Below are 13568 nucleotides of genomic sequence, written 5' to 3'. Positions count from 1 at the left end.
CAGCAGCTGTAGTAATGGCCTTCCCAGAAGTCAGAATGTTCACGGATAATTGCACACTGCAACTTTTCAGATAATGAATTAATCCACACCCATATGCAGCAAAACCTGGAGAAATTCAGGCTTGGGCAGACAGGTGCTAAGTAACATTCACACCACACTTGGTGCCGAGCAAAGACCACCTCCAAAAAGAGAGAATCTAATCACCTCCTCTGGATGGTCATTGGCATTATCATCACTGAATTCCCCCACCATCAACTTCCTGGGTATCACTGGTGACCAGAAACTTAATTTGCTCAGTCATATAAATACTGTGGCTACAAGAACTGGGTCTGGAGCAAATAACTCATCCCCTAACTCCCCAAAACCTGTCCAACATCTTCAAGAGAAGCTTGGTGGAATACTCTCCTTGGCTGGATGAGCGAACATTTAACCATCCAGGACAAAGCTTGGCACTCCATCCACCCCCTTAAACATCACATCCTCCAACACCGGTATTGTGGCATCTGTCTACAAGATGCACTGCAGCAACTTGTGACGGCTCCTTTGACAGCACTTTCCAAAGCCATGGTCAAGGACAGCAGATGAATAGCAGCACGTTGGCACAGTGGTTAGCACTGCTGTCTCACGGCACCAAGATCCCAGGTTCGATCCCGGTGCTGAGGTCCCGGCTCTGGGCCACTGTCCGTGTGGAGTTTGCAGATTCTCCCAGTGTTTGCGTGGGTTTCGCCCCCACAACCCAAAGATGTGCAGGGTAGCTGGATTGGCCACACTAAATTGCCCCTTAATTGGAAAAAATGGTACTCTAAAGTTATTTTTTTTAAAAGGACAGCAGATGAAGGGGCCATCACCACTTCCAAGTTACACATCATCCTGACTTTGAACTATATTGCCATTCCTTCAATGGAACTCTCTTACTAACAGCACTGCAGGCGTACCTACACTACACGGGCAGCAGCAATTCAAGAAGGCAGCTCACCGCTACCTTCACAAGGACAATTGGGATGGGCAATAAATGTTGACCTAGTCAACGATATTCGTATCCCTGAATGAATTTTAAAAATTGGCCTCAGGATTAATAAGTTACCAGAAACAGTGTTGGAACCAATCTTACCATTTTACTTGACAGATCAAAAGGAGTCTAATTTTTTTTTAATGCAAATTTATAAGACAATTTGTAAATTTATTTTTTGGTACATCAGATGGAATAATAGGGTGAAATTAAAATCCAGGGTGATAAGATTTGGCCTTAGTGATCATGGGACTCAACAAAATGGCAAATTTTATTTTAGAACCGACAGACAAACCAGTTCCTATAATCTACAATATATACTTCAGCAATCTATGTTTAAAGTCACACTGAACTCCTTTGTGATCCCCTGTGAAAATTGCCAACTGTGATTTTGGAACTAATTAGTTCCAGTAATTCCTATATTTTTACAAAAAAAGGTTTCAGCAACCCGCTTATCGTGTCAACTTGGTTTAGTGGTAGCATCTTTGCTTTTAAGTCAGAAAGCTTTAGTATCAAGTCAGATAACAGAATTTCAGCACATAAGTAGTACTGAAGGAGTATGGCATGGGTGTTGTCTTTTGATTGAAAGGTTAAACCAAGGCCTTGTCTTCCCTCTTAAAGCAAGGAAATTCACCTGAAATCCTAGCCAATATTTATCCTTCATTTCCATTGGGCCATTCATCTCAAAATTGGTTTGCGGACTTTCCGGTGTGCAAGTTTGCTGCTGTGTTTGCCAACAAGAGCAATTACATGTAAAAAGTAATGCAAAGATGTCTATGACATTAAAGTTACTATAAAAATTCAAGTTCTTTCTTGCAATCTGACACTTCATTAAAAAGGATCTAATTTAGAAAAGCAATCCATTAGTTATTTCACACTAACTAAATGTACTATTACTGCCCACAGGCTGATCTTGTTAATTAAACCGGTGGAAAGAAACCTCAAACAATACTAGAATTTAACAAAATATGTACTGCTCATGTTAAGAAAATGTTGAATAAAACTGAAATTTTAAGCTGCAAATTTATTTTGATATAAAATGGGAGAAAACTAAGACAACTGTGTTTTCTTTCCTCTTCCACTCAGTCAGCAGGGGTGGATCTACTATGAAACTAATGAAGCTTAAGCTTCAGGGCCCCTAATCCCGGAGGGGCCCCAGAAGCTACTTTAGTCCACATTGCTTAAAAATTTTGGGTCTAATGTATGCGAAGGGGTTAAAAAAAAAAAAAAATTAATAATAGTGTAATTCAATACAAAATAATAGTTAAAATAAAAATTAAAAGTTTATTAAAGTATCATGTAGGCTAGCCGTAAACGAAAAAACGTTCAAATTAAGGATGTTTCATTCTAAATATATTGAATATAAAATAATTATAAATAATTTAAAATACTATTAACATTTATGACAGAAATACAAACAGTAGATGACGTGTCGTAACAAAAAAGGGGAGCCGTTGAAAAGGCAATCACAATGTTAACGTGAATTTTCAGTGATAGCACTCGAGATAGCGATCTAGACAAGAATTTTTTTCAAAAGTGTTCTTAAGGATACAATATTTTAATTACCCCTACTCAAAAATAAATGTTATATTTGGAAAAGTAAGGTAGGTAATAAAGGTGAAAGTGTTAGATTAGCCTAAGCCTATTATTTTTATGAAGCGGTGAACGGAAGGTAGGCTACGACCGCATAGCCTAGGCTAATACTATATTACAAGTATTTATGAAAAAGTAATAAAAGGGTGAATGTGTGTTAAATTACAGGTGTTTATTATGAAAAGTGTTCAAATAGTGGTAAAATTGTGTTACATTATCTTAGCCTATGAGTTTTAGTGGCCTAGTCTTGCCTAACTTAGTCTAGCCTAGCGTAGGCTAGCTTGAACATAGCCTAGTTTAGCCTATTTAGCTTATTTATTATAAATCTTTAAAAAATGGCACTTTACTTTCTGAGAAAAACCCTTTCTCAGAAAGTAGACCTAAAATGTTTTCCTTTCAAAGCATGCGGCAATAGTCGCACGACTCAAATTGATTAATTTTTTGTTGTATATATTTCAACAATCCCAAAGTTTGAGAGTCAGTAGCACAGATGTTGGAAAGGTGGAGTGTATGTTGGCTGTTCTGCTGTGGCTAATGCAATTTTTTGCAAAGAATTTATACCATAATTTGCTAAAGCTGGAATATGCTATTTTAACAGTCGTTTGGGAAGAAGTGCTGGAGCGTTTCAACAAAACAAGTAAGAAACTCCAAACCCCTGGTTTTGATGTATTTGAAGGTTATCTTCTGCCATCATCTTTACTTTCGTTTGTAAAAGAACTCAAAGAAAATTCAGCTGAAAGGATTGCACACTATGAATCAGAAGCAAAAGGTTTGTGTGAAGATATCACCTCAAGTGATTCTGATGCTTCCAAATGCATTGTTACAAGGAAATTTTCAGATGGAACAAGTGGTATTGTTTCTTTGAGGAGCTGACAAATTTAGGATAGAAGTTCTATATCAACTCTATGACTGCTTGATAATCCAGTTACGCAAGAGGATTGACCCATATGAGCAGATTGCGAAAAGGTTCAAGTTCCTACAGAATTGGTGAACAATTCTGAAATTGATGAGGACAGTATTAAACTTATATCGTATTACAAAGATGATACTAACCACAAATTAATAAACGAGTGTTATCAGTTCAAAGAATATTTGCACCGTAGGAAATCCCAGAACACAGAAGAAAACATGTCATCTAAAATGTAATGCGCAGAAGTTCTTCAGCTTATTTATGAGCGACACCTAATTGAAGTATTCCCCAATATTACTCCTGCGCTTAAGCTGTACTTGACAATGCCTTTCACAAGCTGTGAAGCAGAAAGGAATTTTTCAAAGCTATCCTTTATAAAGAACAAATTTCAGTCTACCATGACTGAAGAGCGCTTAAATTCTTTATGCATATTGTCTCTAGAAAATGACATTGCAAGGAAGCTCTCGTATGACAAAACTGTATGTAAATAGGTTGCTAGGAAAAAAAAAAAGAGTATTTTGTAAAATGTGCTTCATGTAGTATGTATTCTCATAGGTGTCTAAACTAAAAGATTATATTGACTGTGGTCTTTTCTATGTTTTATTTCATCATTCTATGATGCATCGTGCATATAAAAACATTTCCCTAATTTTCATCCCCCCATAACTCGAAAACTATAAGGCACAGGAAATTTTTATTCACACTTTGACATGTGAGATAATCCGGTACAGCAATTTTAATCAAAATCTGAGATGTAGTGGTTACATTTTTAAAACATTTGTGGTGATCTGTCGTGGAACAACCCCATTGAAGAAGATGACAGTGGTTACCCAGACCTCATTGCTGGTTGAGAAGGGGCCCCGATGACAGTTCAAGCTTCAGGGCCCCAAAAATGTAGGTCCGCCACTGTCAGTCAGTCTGCTTATTAAGTTTGAGGTTGCCTTTTTTTTGCTTCTTGGTTCACTGGGTAAGCAAAATCATCTGCCCCCACCCCCCATTCCAATATCAGGATGAAGCTGTAGAAAAAAAATCTTAAAATTGAAAACTGCAGTTGACACAATACAATTACTTTGCCCGTTTGGGGTGTTCCAGGGACCATTCAGTTTCCTCGATAGCCAGCTTTGAAATAGAACACACCTTCAGTTGTATGGTCATGCACAGAGAACTGAACAGAGTTCCATTGGGAGGGAGGTAAGGACAGTATGTCTTAACTCCTCTTAGCTTTATATTTTGTAAAGACAGCTTTGTGAAAGCACATCTTTACTTCAAGCGTTTAAATCATTCCTTCACATCATTTTGCCGATAAAGATTTAAAGTTATCCAACTGCAAATATTAGATCTTATTCTTAACTTGAGAAAACACGCATTTCTCAGTTGATTTCACTTGCTTCTTTTCAGACTTCAAAAACCCTGAAAAATCAGAATCGTGTTGCTATTTCAGGTTAATACAACTCCACAATCTCAGAATATTAAAACCCAAATCCACTGAACACCAAGAACCTAATTCCTCAACCCTAATTGCACCAATAGGAAAATAGCGAATAGGAAGTGAGGGATCAAAGAGATCTGACAACCCCAGATTAAAATGGCAACCATCGCCAATGTAGCTGCCAGACAAAATGATTAGTCTTCTAAACCTATTAAAACATTTTTTTGAGGATAAGATGCATGAGTTTAGGTAGCCCAGATGAACTGTAGTGCGATGTAAAGATCGTTAACCTATCGTTTCTATTTTTGATAGCGTCCAGAGAAAGAAACGAGCTACAAACAAATGCCTACCTTTGGGGTTGAAACAGAACATCTATGTAAATAAACAAAGTAATATGCTAGGGAGGAAGTTAGCTCTTGCTAGCAAATAGATTTTCAGCTGGAGTGAATATTTAGTTATAGATAATGATCCATTATTAGGTACCAATACCAAAAGTTAAGTTTGAATCATAATTCAGAATAATAATGATAATGGCTGTGTTGATCTGATCTTGGTGCTGATCAGTTTGGGGTGACTGACTGGCCTTACCGGTGTCCTGGCGGAACTGGGTGAGTGTGGGGATGTCGATGATGTACGATGCCAGCCTGGGATCGGCCTGGCCCAGGGAGATGCTGCTGGCCCCTTTGGCCGCCGCTCCGTGTAGATGCTGGAGGCTGCGCTCGATGTGCTCGCTCACCCGGCTGCTGTAGGGCCTCCAGCGGGCCGCCTCGTCTTCCCACTCCCACACGGCCACGGGCGGGTCCAGGGCCGGCCCGAGGACCGACGCCGCGAAGGGGGCGACGGAGAAACCCGAGCCGCTGGCGCCCAGGCCTCCGCCAGCGGCGGCTGCCCCTCCTGCATTCCCGTGAGCCGAGGCTGCCATTATCCTCCTCGTCGGCCCCGGGCTGATGGTGTGAGAGGAAAAACAAACGCCGATAACTTTCCGAGCCAGGCCCCGCCCTCCCACTGTTTTCCCCTCCCCCTCCCCCTCCCCCTCCCCCTCCCCAGTGGGGTGACAGCGCACCCGCGCTGTCTGCTGGGAATTGCAGTTCCTTCCGGCCAGCCTCACCGGGGTGCTTGATATCCGGTTGGTCAGCTGGGAACTACAAATCCCACGAGGTCCCGCTAAGGCCAGCACCCTCTGTTGACGGCTGGTATGAGGTGCGAGGCAAGAAACGAAACTTAAAAGTGATAAAACTTTTATTGCAAGACAATAGTGCAAACCGGGCGGAGGAGATTTACCTGCTCAGGAAAAATGTAAAATGAACGCTGCAATTATAAAGGTTTAGGAGGGTGTTGGCAGTGCAGAAACGAAATGCAGAATTAATTCAGCAGGTGGAGGAACGAGCTCCTGTGAAGAAGTTGGAGCCACCTTCCTTGGAGAAAATGCCTTTTGGCTAAGGTCAGGTGTAATTGCCTGAGTGTGTGGTGGAGGCAGGGCCATTCGAGGCATTCAAGAGGGAATTGGATTGTTATCTGAAAAGGAAGGATGGTGTGGAGATGTTGGCGTTGGACTGGGGTGAGCACAGTAAGAAGTCTTAGGACACCAGGTTAAAGTCCAACAGGTTTGTTTCAAATCACTAGCTTTTGGAGCACTGCTCCTCAGGTGAATGAAGAGGTATGTTCCAGAACTATATATAGGCAAAGTCAAAGATGCAAGACAATGCTTTGAATGCAAGCATTTGCAGGTAATTAAGTCTTTACAGATCCAGAGAAAAGGAAGGATGTTAAGGGTTGCGGAGAGGAGAGTGGCTCAGTAGAATGCTCCTATAGAGTGCCATCCCAGACACGATGGGCTGAATGGCTTCCTGCCATGCTGTATCAATTCTCTGATTCTGTGAGGTAACATGATCTGCTGTTATTCATATTCTTTTCAGCATTTGTTGCACAGATCTTTACTGAATTCGTCACATTGTCTCAATTGAATAATTGTAACATAGTTGATGGGAAACATCATTATAACAAGTCATTATATGGAAGTTACTACAGTAGTCAGGTTGGATGCTGTGTTCACAAAGAGCGCACAGACTAGTGCAAGGACCGGCAGAGGGATCCATCAATGCATGTAGTAGGTACATACTCTTCTAAAACAGTGGAATGGTGAAAGGAAGGGAGCACAGGTCTGCTGTTATAGATGTACTGGGGTGGAAACAATTCTCAATCTGGACTGAAATAATTACAGAATTATTGTCGTACAACAAATTTCAGGGATTTTTTGTTAACCAAAGGTAAATTTATTTAGAAAATGGTTTCATGTTTTTATTAACAAGTCTATTCTATTGCTGAGCTAAATCATGTCTCCCAATCTAATTTTTCTGAAATGATGCTTTGTTCATTCAAACAGCTCCAATATTTACATAGTTATTCAATCATTTTTACAAACATGTGCATTTCAGAGATCTTCATACATGTTGTCTTTGTTAATAGCTTCCATTTATAGGTTTGGTACCATGCTGTGGAAGTTACGGTAATAACAAAGATGCGGTCATTCATCTGAGATGTCATAAGACTTGCAGTTCTTTTCATGACCACAGAATGTCCCAAAGTGCTTCACAGCCAATGAGGTACCCTTTAAGCACAGTCACTTTAGTAATGTAGAAAGTGCAGCAACTAATTTGTGCACTGCAAGATCTCACATGTAGAAATGACCAAATAATCTCTTGTTAACTATGCTGAAGGAGGAATATAGGTCAGGATACCTAGATAATTCCCTGCTCTTGCATGGTGCCATGGGATCCTTTATGTGGGAGGAAAGAAGGGTCCTCAGTTTTTTAAAATAAATTTAGATTACCCAATTATTTTTTCCAATTAAGGGGCAATTTAACGTGCACATTTTTAGGTTGCGGGGGCGACACGCAGACACGGGGAGAATGTGCAAACTCCACACGGACAGTGACCCAGAGCTGGGATCGAACCTGGGAACTCAGTGCCATGAGGCAGCTGTGCTAACCACTAGGCCACCATGCCGCCCAAGGGTCCTCAGTTTAATGCCTCATCCAAAAGGCAGCACTCCCTCAGTACTGCATTGGACTGTCAACCATGCTCGAGTGAAATTTAGACCCACAGCCTTAGATTTAAAGAGATTACTGAGCCATGACAAAATAGGCATAGACCTTTCTTGCCCTCTCAGGTAACAATAAAGATCCCATGTCATTACTTGTAGTGTCGGAAAACTCTCCTGTTATCCTGTGCAATGTTTATCCATCAAAAACAGATTGGATTTTTACTCACCTTGTTTGTGGGATCTTGCTGTGTACATTATTGGTTGCCATATTTACCTAAACAACTGACTACAGAAAATTAATTTTGGTGTAAAGTTGATTGGCTTGACCTTTGCATGTAAATATGTATGGTTAATAAAAAACAGGGTGGAAACTTTTTTTAATAGAAGAGAATATTCCAATTTGCTTATGATTTTTTTCTATGCTTATCTCTTCCCTCCATGAATAAAATTCTGTTTTACTTTTTATGTTGAGAAGAAACTTAATCACTCGGTTTTTAAACATTTCATAATACAAAACAAATCAACTTTCCTAGTCCCCACATTTCAATCCATATTTTAATGCACCAGGGGTGAAAATCCTTGAGAAAGACTTGAGATAGAATTTACAAAGAATATTGCTTTAAAAAAAAAATAGACATGCTATCAAACTTTTTGGCTTGCACTCATCAGGACGATCACAAGATGAACCACCAGTTAAGGGAACAACAATTTACACTGCATGAGAAGCGAGTTCTGATTGGTTAGCAAGTGGACTCTTATTGATAGAGGTGTCGCTGTGGTGCATGCAGCAGAGAACAGTTAACTGCCCAGTTTTTGTTCAAATTCAAACCAGGTTGTACCTGGAACTTATTGACTAATCTTATCTTTTTTGAAATAAATTTAGAATGCCCAATTCTTTTTTTCCAATTAAGGGGCAATTTAGCATCGTCAATTCACCTACCCTGCACGTAATTTTGGGTTGTGGGGTCCACACAGACAGTGACCCAGTGCCGGGATCGAACCCAGGTCCTTGGAGCCGTGAGGCAGCAGTGCTAACCACTGCGCCATGCTGCCCAACTAATCTTATCTTAAACAAAATTAAACTAAGGGCTATGAATGGAGCTTTCAAGAAATAAAATTCAGCAGAGACACTTGAGGGCCACTGCCCACACCTAAAAGGAAACAGCAGCGGAATGCAGTGCTGATGCTAACTACAGAGAATCAACTCAATATTGGAAATGCATATGTGGGAGGTAGAGGTGTGGTAGTAGAGGTATTACGGTACCTGGTAATGCTGGAGCACCATTGGTAGAAATTGTATGCTTCCTATTGGTCAAGCTGTATGGTAGCTCCGCTCTGCTAGGCAGGGTCTAAGAGCCCGTGCCGCCCCAGCAGCCTTCATTCTGTACATGAGCTGCTGGGGGGAAACATCTAGCTTATTAAAGCCTTCAGTTGGACTACAACCTCGCTTTAGTGGTCATTGATTGTGCATCAATTTAATAAGCTAGATTTAAAAGGATGGAGCTCCGAGTCAAGCCAGAGTGTCTGCAACTCAGCCCTCACGCAGCGAACTCAGCGGCAATCTTCAAGCACTGGCTGGCGTGTTTTAAAGGATATCTTGGGACGGCCGAAAACACACCCGCGGGAGAACAGAAAATGCAAGTCCTGCACTCAAGGGTGAGCCCGGAGATTTACACCCTCATCGAGGAAGCGGAAGACTTTGATGCAGCAATAGAGCTGCTAAAAGGACATTATATTCGCCCGGTAAACCAGGTCTACACCCGACATCTGCTAGCAATGAAGCGACAAATCCCTGGGGAAATCACTGGAAGAATTCTACCGTGCACTCCTGGTGTTGGGGAGAAACTGCAGCAGCCTGCAAGTTTCGGCGAGCGAACACACTGAACACTTGATCCGGGACGCTTTCGTGGCAGGTATGCTGTCCTCCCAAATCCGCCAGCGATTGCTGGAAAAAGACACTCTTAGTCTCAAGGAGGCACGGGCTCCCTGGATGTGGCCTCCAGAAACACCCATGCTTACATTCCCGACCGCGCCGCAGCCCCCTGGGCAGCGTGGAACACCTCCGCAGCCGACCCCGAGACATCCCCCATCCCCCCCCACAAGCTAGTGCTGTAAGGCGGCCTGGCAACCCCGGGGGGCCCCGCTGCTACTTTTGCGGGCAGGCCAAGCATCCCAGCCAGCGCAGCCTGGCCCGCGCATCCACCTGCAAGGGATGCGGTAAAAAGGGCCATTTTGTGGGGGTATGCCAGGCCCGTGCGGTTGCCGCGGTCTCCGGCGGCGAATGCGGACCGCCACCACAAACCTCTCCATGGTCCCCGTTTGGCCGGCAGGTTCCGCCATCTTCCTACTCCAGGGCCACGTGCAGCCCCCGGGGGCCGCCATCGTGTCCTGCGGACGCCACGTTAGATGGATGGGCGCCGCCATTTTGTGCACCCCAGCGATGTGCGACCAATGGGAGCCGCCATCTTGGATGGACCCCCAGGACACCAGCTCGGCTGACCACACACTGCCCGAAGAGAACACTCAACTGCTGCAATTAGCCTCAGTGACTCTGGATCAGTCTCGGCCTCGAACACTCTCAACTGCTACAACGACTGTATTTATCAATGGCACGAGATTTCCTGCCTAATCGACTCTGGGAGCACGGAGAACATCATACACCCCGACATGGTAAGGCGCTGTTCTCTCCTCGTCCACCCGGTTAATCAAAAAATCTTCCTGGCCTCCGGTTCCCACTCAGTAGAGATAAAGGGGTTTTGTGTAGCAAACCTCACAGTCCAGGGAAGAGAGTTTAAAAATTACCGGCTCTACGTCCTTCCCCACCTCTGCGCGGCCACACTCCTAGGTTTAGACTTCCAGTGTAATCTCCAAAGTCTAACTTTCACATTTGGTGGCCCTATACCCCACCTCACTGTCTGTGGCCTCGCGACCCTGAAGGTCGACCTGCCTTCCGTTTGCGAACCTCACCCCGGATTGCAAACCCATTGCCACCAGGAGCAGATGGTATAGTGCCCAGGACCGGATCTTTATTAGGTCAAAGGTCCAAAGGCTACTGAGGGAAGGAGTCATTGAAGCTAGCAACAGTCCCTGGCGAGCTCAAGTAGTGGTGGTAAAGACCAGGGAGAAGCATAGGATGGTCATCGACTACAGTCAGACCATCAACAGGTTTACACAGCTGGACGTGTACCTTCTTCCCCGCATATCCGATCTGGTAAACAGGATCGCGCATTACAAGGTCTTCTCCACGGTGGATCTTAAGTCCACCTAACACCAGCTCCCCATCTGCACTAGTGACCGCAAATACACTGCCTTTGAGGCAGATGGGTGGCTCTATCACTTCTTAAGGGTTCCCTTCGGGGTCACCAATGGGGTCTCGGTCTTCCAGTGCGAGATGGACCGAATGGTTGACCGGTACGGTTTATGGGCAACATTCACGTATCTCGATAATGTCACTATCTGTGGCCACGACCAGCAGGACCATGACACCAACCTCCAAAAATTCCTCCAGACTGCAAAGATCCTTAACCTTACATACAACAAGGATAAATGCGTGTTTCGCACCGACCGCCTAGCCATCATTGGCTATGTAGTGCGAAATGGAGTTATAGGCCCCGACCCTGAACGCATGCGCCCCCTTATGGAGTTCCCCCTCCAAGGCCCTGAAGCGCTGCCTAGGGTTTTACAGTTACTACGCCCAGTGGGTCCCCAACTATGCGGACAAGGCCCGTCATCTGATCCAATCCACAGCTTTTCCCCTGTCGGTAGAGACCCGCCAGGCCTTCAGCCGCATCAAAGCAGACATTGCAAAGACCACGATGCACGCCATCGACGAGTCCCTCCCCTTCCAGGTCGAGAGCGACGCGTCTGACGTAGCTCTGGCAGCCACCCTCAACCAAGCGGGCAGGCCCGTGGCCTTCTTCTCAGGTACCCTCCATGCTTCCGAAATCCGCCACACCTCAGTCGAAAAGGAGGCCCATGCCATAGTAGAAGCTGTGCGACATTGGAGGCATTACCTGGCCGGCAGGCGATTCACTCTCCTCACTACTCCAACGGTCGGTTGCTTTCATGTTCGATAATGCACAGCGGGGTAAGATTAAAAAATGAAAGGATCTTGCGGTGGAGGATCGAACTCTCCACCTACAACTACGAGATCTTGTATCGTCCCGGGAAGCTAAACGAGCCTCCTGACGCCCTGTCCCGCAGCACATGCCACCGCACAAGTGGACCGCCTCCGAGCCCTCCACGAGGACCTCTGCCACCTGGGAGTCACTCGCTCTTTCCACTTTATCAAGACCTACAACCTGCCCTACTCCATCGAGGAGGTCCGGACAGCACCAGGGACTGCCAAATCTGCGCGGAGTGCGAACCGCACTTCTACCGGCCAGAGAAAGCGCACCTGATAAAGTCTACCGGTCCCTTTGAACGCCTCAGCATAGACTTCAAAGGTCCCCTCCCCTCCACTGACCGCAACACGTACTTCCTGAACGTGATTGACGAGTGCTCCCGGTGTCCATTCGCCATCCCCTGCCCCGACATGACCGCAACCACCGTCATCAAGGCCCTCAATAGCATCTTTGCACTGTTCGGATTCCCCGCCTACATACATAGTGATAGGGGGTCCTCCTTTATTAGCGACGAACTGCGTCAATTCCTGCTCAGCAAGGGCATCGCCTCGAGTAGGACGACCAGTTCCAACCCCCCGGGGTAATGGACAGGTAGAGAGGGAGAATGGAATGGTCTGGAAGAGTGTCCTACTGTCCAGGAATCTCCCAGTCTCCCGCTGGCAGGAAGTCCTCCCTGATGCCCTTCACTCCATCCGGTCACTGCTTTGTACCACAACCAACCAGACACCTCACAAACGTCTCCTCGTCTTCCCCAGGAAGTCCTCCTCTGGGACCTCGCTCCCGGACCCATCAAAGAACAAAGAACAAAGAAATGTACAGCACAGGAACAGGCCCTTCGGCCCTCCAAGCCCGTGCCGACCATACTGCCCGACTAAACTACAATCTTCTACACTTCCTGGGTCCGTATCCTTCTATTCCCATCCTATTCATATATTTGTCAAGATGCCCCTTAAATGTCCCTATCGTCCCTGCCTCCACTACCTCCTCCGGTAGTGAGTTCCAGGCACCCACTACCCTCTGCGTAAAAAACTTGCCTCGTACATCTACTCTAAACTTTGCCCCTCTCACCTTAAACCTATGCCCCCTAGTAATTGACCTCTCTACCCTGGGGAAAAGCCTCTGACTATCCACTCTGTCTATGCCCCTCATAATTTTGTATACCTCTATCAGGTCGCCCCTCAACCTCCTTCGTTCCAGTGAGAACAAACCGAGTTTATTCAATCGCTCCTCATAGCTTATGCCCTCCATACCAGGCAACATTCTGGTAAATCTCTTCTGCACCCTCTCTAAAGCCTCCACATCCTTCTGGTAGTGTGGCGACCAGAATTGAACACTATACTCCAAGTGTGGCCTAACTAAGGTTCTATACAGCTGCAACATGACTTGCCAATTCTTATACTCAATGCCCCGGCCAATGAAGGCAAGCATGCTGTATGCCTTCTTGACTACCTTCTCCACCT

The 13568-nt window shown here is 44.8% G+C and overlaps 1 protein-coding gene and 1 long non-coding RNA gene across 3 annotated transcripts in view; one reads left to right on the top strand and one right to left on the bottom strand.

Moving 5' to 3' along the window:
- Positions 1-5923, bottom strand: part of dtx2 (deltex 2, E3 ubiquitin ligase) — a 79483-nt gene extending 73560 nt beyond the window's left edge. For both annotated transcript variants that reach the window (XM_072469261.1, XM_072469262.1), the window contains exon 1: positions 5530-5923. In XM_072469261.1, coding sequence (XP_072325362.1) covers positions 5530-5863 — 334 coding nt within the window. In that variant the 5' untranslated portion in view covers positions 5864-5923. The remainder of the gene's footprint in view (positions 1-5529) is intronic.
- A 240-nt stretch (positions 5924-6163) lies between these two features.
- The window catches only part of LOC140386696 (uncharacterized), a 28251-nt gene continuing 20846 nt past the window's right edge, over positions 6164-13568 (top strand). Inside the window, exons 1-2 of the long non-coding RNA XR_011933655.1 lie at positions 6164-6499; positions 7408-7544. This is a non-coding gene — a long non-coding RNA (uncharacterized lncRNA). The remainder of the gene's footprint in view (positions 6500-7407; positions 7545-13568) is intronic.

This window comes from Scyliorhinus torazame, chromosome 12 (genome assembly GCF_047496885.1).
Source record: "Scyliorhinus torazame isolate Kashiwa2021f chromosome 12, sScyTor2.1, whole genome shotgun sequence".
Taxonomy (NCBI): domain Eukaryota; kingdom Metazoa; phylum Chordata; class Chondrichthyes; order Carcharhiniformes; family Scyliorhinidae; genus Scyliorhinus; species Scyliorhinus torazame.
This window is presented reverse-complemented; position numbering and strand designations above follow the sequence as displayed.